Source organism: Pelophylax lessonae (genome assembly GCF_965119305.1).
Source record: "Pelophylax lessonae genome assembly, chromosome: 2".
Classification (NCBI taxonomy): Eukaryota; Metazoa; Chordata; class Amphibia; order Anura; family Ranidae; genus Pelophylax; species Pelophylax lessonae.
This window is the reverse complement of record NC_138769.1, coordinates 444,769,017-444,780,175: the sequence shown is the minus strand read 5'-3', so window position 1 is coordinate 444,780,175 and position 11,159 is coordinate 444,769,017. Positions and strand designations below refer to the sequence as shown.

Here is an 11,159-nt window from a genome sequence, read left to right as displayed (position 1 = left end):
CTTTTTCAATATTACTGGTATTTTACCAAGTGAGCAGCAGCTTCAGGTTTTATCACTTTATATATATTTATATCTTTTACCATTTATCACAGCGCGGGTATTAATTATTGGTTTTTCCACATGCAGTATTGCTAAGGGGTCCACATCCTTTGGTAAGTGCAAGCACAAGAGGGTGATGAGCACATTCCACTGCATGGGCTTTAGGTTGTGAAGCACTTAAGCACTTTATTTGGACCAATGTTGAATTTCTTTACTTTGGATTTTCACTGAGCACTTGCTTACAATTATTTGTCCCATATATTTTATTACGTTTACTCTGTTTTGCGCTGTGATTTATGATTGATTATTTTAACCTTTAAACAGCAGAAATAGTCATTATGTATTAGGTTTTTAACTTAGCGCTGTTTTTTTTTTAGTTGAATAATTTCATTATAGCCAATATAAAAAATAATTTAAAAAAAACATTATTTCATAGTACACACATCTGTATTTCAGCGTTAAAGTGAACCTGTAACAGACCTGAGCAATTCCAACAGAACATAACTGGCTATCCTAACTGTAAACTGCATGACAAAACACATACCACCCAGCCCCATGGGCAGCAGCCTTTCATACTCTATCAGAAGCTTAGGCTAGATGGGGCTGGACAGCGCACTTAGCAGTACTAACGTTTAGGGCAGTATGCGCTCAAGGACAAATGCTCAGAAAAAAAGATTACTAAACGTCCATTTTTATTGAATTCAGGTGCATATATACATATACTGTATATTTTCCACTATATATCCTCTATACATCATCCTCACTTTCCAACATCAAACAGTCATTTGTTCATGAATATGATTATTCATCTGAAAGCCTTGAGGATTGAGTTAACAATGTCCAGAACACAGTTCCTAGGAAGCATGAAGGAAGATAAATAGTTAGAACATACAGTAACTTAGAAAAAAAAGTTTAACTATTGATATATATATATATATATTTTTTTTTTTTTTTTTATAGTGTGTGTATATAATTTATTTTTATTTTTTCTGTTAAAAGTCATCACTACTTAAGCTAAATAGCAAACATAAGAACTCAATTTTCTTTATTAGTAAAAAAATATATAGATATTTGAAAGTATAGTATAGCAACTGTACTGTAGTACTCTAACTAATCTGGTTTATATTTTTGTGATGTGTAAAAAAATATATTATATTAAATATACATTTTTTTTGTGCATGCAGTTGTAATACAATACATACTTTGTTCACGTTTTAATTTTTTCACAACTAACATAGGCAAATGACAGCAAACTAGTTTGAAATGCCTGGTGTTTTGTTTAGAACAGTATATTTGGCTTCTAGGAGAATCTGAATTCAGTGGGAAAGGAAGTTAAAAAAAGAAAAGCCTTTTTATCTGGATGAACTTTAACGATGTCAAGTAGTCCAAACAAAGTCTGAACAATCATTTCATTAACGTCATTTGTAAATTATCGTTTTACAGCAGAGTGTGATACAACGCAATTTTTCACATAAACCAATCATTGCTCAAGATTTCCTGCCAGATGTTGAAATTATGACAATGACACACTCTTAGTTTAACCACCTCCCGACCGCGGTATAAGGAAATCATGGCTGCAGGGTGGTTCTAGTGTTCTGGGACAACATCATATGACGTTTTCCCACTCTTGCTGCGCCTACGACATGGCTCTTTACCCATGTGATCAGCTGTGTCCAATCACAGCTGATCACATGTAAACCAGGAAATGACGGTTATCAGCTTTCCTCTCCTGACACTGACAGCGTGTGAGGAGAGGAGAGGCGATCAGTGGCATTTCTTCACAGAGGAGACCTTCATGGATACTCAGGGCACTGGTTATCAGTGCCCAGATTATCAGTGCAGCCCCAACAGTGCCCATCAGTGATGCCAGTCAGTGCCCATCAGTAATGCCAATCTCTGCCCATCAGTGATGCCAATCAGTGCTGCCCATCAGTGTCACCAATCAGTGCTGCTCATCATGGCCGCACATCAGTGCCGCCTATCAATGCCACCTATCAATGCCACCTATCTGTGCTACCTATCAGTACTCATAAGTGCTGCATATCAGTGCCGATTGCCACCTCATTAGTGCCCTTCAGTGCCATCTCATCAGTGCCTATCAGTGCAGCCTCATCAGCGCACATCAGTTACATAGTTTGTGAGGTTGAAAAAATACATCAGTCCATCCAGTTAAACCTATGATGTGTGTGTGTGTTTGCTGCTAACCGTACATTGTATACCCCTGTATGTTGTGGTCTTTAAGGTGCCCATCTAATAGTTTTTTTAAACTATCGATGGTCCCTGCTGATACGACTGCTTGTGGAAGAAAATTCCACATCCCTACTGCTCTGACAGTAAAGAACCTCCATACGTATTTTAAGGTTAAACCGTCTTTCCTCTAGTTTTAGTGAGTGGCCACGTGTCTTATTGTATTCCCTTTCTCTAAAAAGTTTGTTCCTTATGCTAGGGTCAGTACAGTATTTGTACATTGATAGCATATCCCCCCCTCAAGCGTCTCTTCTCCAGATAGAATAAGTTCAGTGCTTGTAGTCTTTCCTCATAGCCGATTCCCTCCATTCCCCTAATTATTTTTGTTGCCCTTCTCTGGACTCTCCCCAGTTCCAGCGCATCCTTCCTGAGGACCGGTGCCCAGAACTGGACAGCATACTCCAGATGGGGCCGGACCAGAGTCTTGTAGAGTGGGAGAATTATCTCTTTATTTCTGGAGTGAATCCCCTTTTTTATACATGCCAGTATTCTGTTGGCTTTGCTTGCAGCGGCATGGCATTGCATGCCACTGCCAAGCCTGTTGTCCACTAGTACCCCCAGGTCCTTTACCATCTTAGATTCACCCAGAGGTTTCCCCCCTAGTGAGTAGCTTGCTTTCGTGTTTCTGATGCCCAAGTGCATTACTTTTTTCAATATTAAACCTCATCTGCCATGTAGTTTCTCACCCCATTATTTTGTTCAGGTCCGCTTGTAAGGTTTCCACATCTTGCATAGAAGATATTGGCATTCTTAGTTTAGTATCATCCGCAAATACTGAGATTGTACTAGATATCCCCTCCTCTAGATCATTTATGAATAAATTAAACAGGATTGGTCCCAGGACAGAACCTTGGGGGACCCCACTTTCCACACCCGCCCAATCTGAGTACTCTCCATTAATCACCACCCTCTGGACTCTCCCCTGGAGCCAGTTCTCTATCCAGGTACTCACCCTATGGTCCATACCTACATTCCTTAGTTCGTACAGTAAGCGTTTGTGGGGAAAGGTGTCAAAGGCCTTTGCAAAGTCCAGATACACCACATCCACAGGCTTACCTTTATCTAGGTGGCAGCTCACTTCATCGAAGGTTAATAGATTGGTTTGGCAAGAACGAGTTTTCATGAATCCATGCTGATTACTACTAATAATACAGTTTTCATTACTAAAGTCTTGTATGTGGTCCCTTAACATCCCCTCCAAAATCTTGCAGACTACTGATGTTAGGCTGACTGGCCTATAGTTACCCAGGATATATCTCGGCCGTTTTTTAAATATTGGTACCACGTTAGCTTTTTTCCAAACAGCTGGCACCATACCCGTCTGTGGCCTATCCTTAAAGATCAAGAATAATGGTCTGGCAATCACCTGGCTGAGCTCTTTAACCTCCCTGGCGGTATGATTCTTTTGGATTTTAGGTGCTGAAAGCGGTACCATTATTTTGCATGTAATTCTTGTGAATGAGCAGCCCAAACCAACTGTATACATTTATTATATATATATATATATATATATATATATATATAATATATGTATACAGTTGGTTTGGGCTGCTCATTCACAAGAATTACATATATATATATATATATATATATATACACACACATTATATATATATATATATATATATATATATATATATATATATATATATATATATACACACACACGTATATATATATATATATATATATATATATATATATATATATATACATAAAAAGTACAGTAAAACTGCAGGAAAGGGCACTGGGGGGCAAACTAATATGATTTTTTTTTTATTTTGAACTGTATCAGTGTGTTTGGTGCGTTTTTACATTTGAATTTGCCGCCGGTTCCACCCCCTGTGAACGTCACGTCGCAGGAGATGGAAGCCGGGGCACGGAGACGATCAGGAGGAAGAACCGCAGCTAGACACCGCCAGGCACATCGCTGGATCCCGGTGACAAGGTAAGTAACCTCTTTTACAGGATCCAGCGATGCTTCTGGCGGTACCCCGAGTATGGCTCGGGGTTACCGCTTTTGGCTCTGAAATGTAACCCCGAGCCACGCTCGGGAATACCGCTAAGAAGGTTAAGAACCCTCGGGTGCAAGCCATCCGGTCCCGGTGATTTATTTATGTTAAGTTTCTCTAGTTTAGTTCTAAGTCTATCTTCTGTTAGCCATGGCGGTACTTCCTGAGGTGTATTATTTAGTTTAGCATTACAAGCTGGGTTAGTGTAGCCCCCCCAATTCTTTTGTGAAGACTGAAGAAAATAAATTATTTAACAGTTTCGCCTTCTCTCTGTCCTCTGTGGTCAGATTTCCTTTGTCGTCTTTTATGGGGCCAATGTGTTCTGGCCTCGCTTTTTTACTGTTTATATACTTAAAGAATTTCTTGGGGTTCTTTTTACTCTTCTGCTATATGTCTCTCGTGTTCTATTTTAGCCGTCTTGATTTTGCCTTTACATTTCTTATTACACTCTTTGTAATGCTTGAATGCTGCCAATGACCCCTCAGCCTTGTATTTTTTGAAGGCTTTTTCTTTAGTATTAATATGCATTTTTATTTTGGTGTTTAGCCACCCAGGGTTTAGTTTTTCTCTTTTAAATTTATTTCCCTTTGGAATGCACTGGCCAATCCCTTTGTTTAGTATGCTTTTGATGCACTCCCAGTGAAGGAGAAAAATTACGTAATTACTAACTTTTCTACCAGAAACTAAGAAAAACTTTTTTTTTCAAAATTTTTGGTCTTTTTTCATTTTTTTTTTTTTTTCATTTTTTTAGCAAAAAATAAAAACCCATTGGCGATTGAATACTACCAAAAGAAAGTTCTATCTGTCTCAAAACAATAATAACAATTTTGCTTGGGTACAGCGTTGCATGACCTCACAATTGTCATTGAAAATGTGACAGCGCTGAAAGCTAAAAAAAAATGAACTGGGCAAACAGAGGGTAAAAGTGCCCAGTATTGAAGCAGTTAAGATGGCACTAATGACATCCAAAAATCACCTCACAGGAAAAAGGAGGTCCTTCTGGGGGTAGTTTGCACCCCACATACAGAGTGGTTATCACCAGATTGAGTTTAAAATAACCTGATCTGCCGCAGTAAGCATCCTTTTCATGCATACTCTAAGAAGAAGGGGAAACACGTAACTATTAACCTTTAGGGTTAAGATGGTGTGATGCAACAATCTGAACACTGCTTGCAATCCTTGGTTGACTAATTGAGCAACTCAGGGGGTTAACTAGTTAGTGGCAAGCCTGCTCTTTGGCACACTCATGATGACTGACACAGATATTACAATATTTTAGAAAATCTTTTTGCAGCTGGTGCCAATCATTACCCTCATAATGTTGTCATCTTGTCCTTCAGGTTTGTATGGTTTATCTTATGTGTCCTGGAAGGGACAAATCTTCTAGGTTTTATTGCCAAAGCCTAATCGAACAAGATGAAGTTAGAAGTTGATTGGCTACCATGGACAACTGCACCAGATTTTGCACTCTCCAGTTTTAGTAAATCAATCCCAGTGTGTCAGTGTATAATTTTATTATACGCTGGCACACTGTGGTTGATTTATTAAAGGTATTAGACTGCTCACTTTGCAAACAAAGTTACATTTTGCAAGAGAATTTTCTCCAGAGCTTAGTGAATAAGATGAAACTATGTTGTTGTCTATCATCCAATCATCTGCATGCTAAAATGCTGGGTTTTTTTTTTTCATTATCCTTGCACGCAATTGGTCATTCTTTGCTATGTGAAATGCAACCACATTCACTAAGCTAAGGGTACATTCCCTTGCATAGTTCAATCTATCTTGCAAAGTGAATAGTCTATTTGCCTTAAGCAGGCAACCCCAGCTGTAGCTTGTTCTCCAACTATATTACTAGCAAATAGCGATATGATACATTAGGCAGAGCGTGACAGTATAGTGGTCAAAGTTCTTCACATGAGTGGCACCAAATCTCTTATTGAAACTGCTGGGGCAAACGCAGGGACCTAAGAAGGAGGGCGAACATGGGGACCTAAGAAGGATGACTATCAAAATCTGGCCATGGAAGATCATTTTCCACAAAGCTATAATGCAAGGATTGCTTATGATGCATATTGGTATAAATTAATTCATGCTAACTGGAATTCCTACTTTCATTTGTTATGCCTAAAATAACCTAAAAAATGGTTCATGAAAACCTCAACAATGATATGTTTGGTTATTCAAAAAGCATACAACATTTGCCAATCTGAAATATTTGCCAAAGCTGCCATAGCCATCAGACATTAGTCAGATTTCGGTATAAGCTCCAAATACCAAAATATGTATCAAATGCCTGAGAGCTAAAAACTCGCATGCCTGGATCAGTCTGCCCATCTGCGGCTTCTGCACATACCCACAGTATTTTCTTAGAAGATTATTAGTAAATGGTCATGAAAACCTAAACTGGCTGATAGAAATTTTGCCTGACATTTAATGTTCACGATGATTTATAGAGGTCAAAGGGTTCCCAAGTACTGTATATGACTGTCATTGCAAAATCAATACCAAAATTCACACTAATTCTGTAGAAAGAGCAGAAATGTAACCATACATAACATCATAGCAGCCTGCAGGTTGAACACTGAGTTGTACAATTCTGAAGTCAAACCAGTTTAGGATCTAGCAATCACTTTTTTAAAGTCAGAGAACAGCTGTATCCACTGACAGCAATAAACATGTCTCACTAAAGTTAAGTGTAAGCTGCCATGTTTACACATCCTGGCTAGTTGGCCTCAAGGATTTGTCCATGAATTCCTATGTCTCTCTAACTGCTGCAGTAGCTTTCTTTGGATGCTGGAAAGCTAAATTACATTTGATTCTTTTATCCTAGCAGCAAAATATTCCCATCAGAGTTTTTGGTCCATCTCACTGCAGTTACAAAGCACATGATGATGTCACATTTGCCTGACTGACTATCCTTGCCAATAAATGGAGAATGCAACTGCATTGGAGTATTGTAATCGTTATGGGCTTATGCCATGAGAAGGAGAAATAAGCTACATTGGGGAAATCTCACTACTAGAGTTTCTGGGAGAGATAAGAAACCATCAAGTGTTTCAAACCTCAAATACCTCCCCACAAATGTATATATGTTGGGTAGAATTATTTTTTGACATATAAATTGAATAAATATTTCAGTGTTGCTAACAGTTTTTGAATGGCATACATCTCTGTGTTGGAATTGCATTAATGAACCTCAAGTTCAAAGTAACTTTGCATGGAGAGATAATCTATTATTCGATGACTGTAGGTTGTGCTGGAATTTTTTTTTTTTTATGGACATCCTTCATCTGAAGGATGTACATAAATAATGACTTTTAAGAAAGTGAAGCACTAGCAAGCTCAAGCTGCATTTAACAAAGCAATGGGGCACCTTTTAGTATGCTGTCTGCATTGCACTGATATCACCATATGAGCTTCGTTTTTTAAGCCTGAATTTATGATAGATTCGCCTAAAAAGATTCTTTGGGCCAGAATTAATGATCTTGCTATCCAACCAGTTTTAGCTAGATCACTAAATTTAGGTAGTTGAAATATTTAATTGATCGAATTTTGACAAGAAGTTGAAAAAATATCAGTTTAGCTACAAACTAGATGAATTTACATAAACACAATATTGCTTCCTTTCTCTTTCCATTTGCCTATAAATCTGCTGTTATTTTTCATATCAGTTCAAACTATTTACTGGTCAGGGTACTGCTGTCTCATGGTATGTATGTGAGCCACTCAGGCTGCTAGGAAGTGTAGTCCTGTGCCTGCTGCTGTGAGTGCTGGCTGGGAAGGAGCCTGACCATGCTACAAACAATGACAGATAAGAGCTAAAGATCCTGGGAGACGCACATCGGAACATAACCTGCTGTGTGTAGACAAGTGGCAGTCTCATCCTGGACCCCAGTCAGGCCACACCTCCAAATCATTTCTCTCCGCCCACTGGAGCTTATTCAGGGTACTGCGGTCTAAGGGCCAAGATGAGATATAGCAGAATTCACTAGCTCTAACCCCTTGACTGGAATGGAGTTTAAATGTTGATCATACTCTCCAAAAGCTCTCTTAACTTACATGCTTTTATAATAGGCCGTTTTACAAAATTCACCACAGAGTTATAATATGAGATAATTTTACTGAAATTCAACAAAGAAATGAAGCAAGCATCAAAAGTGAAAGTACCATCCAGTGTCAGAAATCCTTAGACTGTGGAATAGACACTGCAAATTACACAACATCCTCCTTTCAAGGGAACAGTCAATATGGAGGGTAAGTGACATTTGGGGATTCATTTATTAAAACTGGAGAGTGAAAAATCTGGTGCAGCTTCTAACTTCAACTTGTTCAATAAGGCAAAAAAAAAAAATGGAAAACTTTGTCAAAAAACCTGGAAGCTAATTGGTTTCTATGCAAAGCTGCACCAGATTTTGCAGTCTCGAATTTTAGTAAATCAACTCCTTAGTATACAAGAAGTATAATGAAATGTAACTAGACGATGGCGGTGTCCTCACAGAAGATACCATGCAGGTGGATGTAATGCTTCAGAGGTTCTAGCAATAAGATGAGCCATTAAGTCTCAGCATAGATCCAGCACCAAGATCATTAACCAGAAAACAGAATTAGTGTATTTCAAGGGAAGTAACCATGTACCCCAAACGTCTCTTTAACGGAGTTGTCACTAATCTACAATTTAACAGGGCCCTTTTCTGCTGACCACCATTTCAAAGGAACACTTTTTAACTGAACATCTATGTATTGGGGAAGTTTTCAACTAACTATTAATGTAAAGGGAATAGGTGTATTCAGTGGTGTATTTTGGTTTTGTGCTGCCCTAGGCAAGACTAAAATTGGGCACACCCACCCCCTTCCCCTCCTATGTAAATTTGCCCCACTCCTTTTTTAATGGATGTGACTCACTCCAAAATTGAAGGACTACAAGTCCCAGCATGAACCCCTGAGATCTCACGAGAGGTGGGGTGGGTGAGGGAGAGAGAGGGGGGGGTGAGAGAGAGAGGAGGGGGTGAGAGAGAGAGGGGGGGATGAGAGAGAGAGGGGGGGATGAGAGAGAGGGGGGATGAGAGAGAGGGGGGTGAGAGAGGGGGGATGAGAGAGAGAGGGGGAGGAGAGAGAGAGGGGGGATGAGAGAGGGAGAGAAAGGGGGGATGAGAGAGAGAGGGGAGATGAGAGAGAGAGAGAGAGAGGGGGTGAGAGAGAGGGGGGATGAGAGAGAGAGGGGGGGTGAGAGAGAGAGGGGGGGATGAGAGAGAGGGGGGTGAGAGAGAGGGGGATAAGAGAGGGGGATGAGAGAGAGAGGGGGGGATAAGAGAGAAGGGGATGAGAGAGAGAGAGGGAGGGACTGTTGGGGGGTGAGAGAGAGAGGGGGGGGGTGAGAGGCGGCTCTAGCAACCAGCGGCCAATAGAGTCTCAGGTGGAGGGGGCGGCTTTTTTGCTGCCCCCCTGCAAAGTGCCGCCCTAGGCCTGGGCCTTGTTGGCCTAGGCCAAAATACAGCACTGGGTGTATTCAAACCGCGCTAAGGGCTCTTTCAGACGGCCGCTCCGCTGCTTTTCTCCGCTGGGGGACTTTTTTTTTTTTTTTCACTGAGTTTTCATCTGCTCCGTGTGCCCGCATATCATCCCATCCGTTTGCGGATGATATACGGACATAATGTAAGTCTATGGTATTGCGGATGTCAGCGGATGACACCGCTGACATCCGATTTTCCTTCCTTTCCGTTTTTTACACGGATGAAAAAATAAGGTTCTGTTCCGTTCCAAAAAACGGAACAGAACTGAAAGGAAGAAAATCGGATGTCAGCGGAATACCATCCGCAATGCCATAGACTTGCATTATGTCCGCAAATCATCCACAAAAAAATAGGATGATTTGCGGACAAGCGGAGCGGCCGTGTGAAAGAGCCCTTACTCAATAATTTTTTTTAAGTGAGAGCTGCCAGCACTTCAACTTGACATGAGTTGTGACAAAAATAACAATAAATAAATAACAAAAATAAAACTATTTTTTTTTATTTCCATATATGTGACATTGGTCTGGAAGTCTGGATATCCCTTTGCTTAGTGTCCTGATCATCTTGGCTTTAACATCTGGTGACTGTGTGCTGTGTGGCTTTATGGAGAGACCTGTTACCATAACCCGCTTTACATGACCCATATAATATATGGAATTTTGGGTCCATGTCTTCTGGTGAACGCATTCTTAATACCTTGCTGGTGTGGGAATTTTATCATTATCATCAAGTTTACTCTGTGTTTGGAAGTCATCGTTCACTTGGGACTTTCTTCAATATTATGGACTGTGTTTCCCCTTGTTTTCATCATTGTGAATTGTTTTTCCCATAATTTTATACTATTCACAAGAATATCACTGTATCTGTTATATACACTTGTTTGCATATGTGTTTATGATTTTAGCGCTGCACTTATTTATTGTTATTAATGTAAAGGGGCCCGTCTTCAACGACCACCAATAAAAGAGGGAACGTATTCACTGACTACCAATGTACGGTGCACACTTCACTAACCAATAATGTAAGAGTGCAATTTTTCACTGACCACTAATGTAAGAGTGCAATTTTCCACTAACCACTAATGAAAGAAGCCATTCTTCCCATGACTACTATGTAAGGGGGGCACACTTTCACTGACCACCAATATAAAGGGACAGTTTTTCAGTGACCAAAAATATAAAAAGCCCATTTTCCTGACCACCAATGCAAGGGGCTAATACACAGTCTGCCAGCAGGCGAAGACTTTCCAGCAGGATCAACAAAAGGTTCTGAACTAATGTCAATACTAGACATACAGGTGAATCTCAAAAATTAGATCAAAAAGTTAATTTATTTCAGTAATTAAATTCAA

General features: G+C 39.8%; 1 protein-coding gene across 2 annotated transcripts in view; it reads right to left on the bottom strand.

The window, feature by feature from the left end:
• Positions 1–619: 619 nt before the first annotated feature.
• Positions 620–11,159, bottom strand: part of LOC309547130 (interleukin-1 receptor type 2-like) — a 52,365-nt gene continuing 41,825 nt past the window's right edge. For both annotated transcript variants that reach the window (XM_082246918.1, XM_082246919.1), the window contains one exon: positions 620–893. Coding sequence is in view for 1 of the 2 variants with exons in the window: in XM_082246919.1 (XP_082103045.1) it covers positions 841–893 (53 nt within the window). In the remaining variant the exon portion in view is untranslated. The remainder of the gene's footprint in view (positions 894–11,159) is intronic.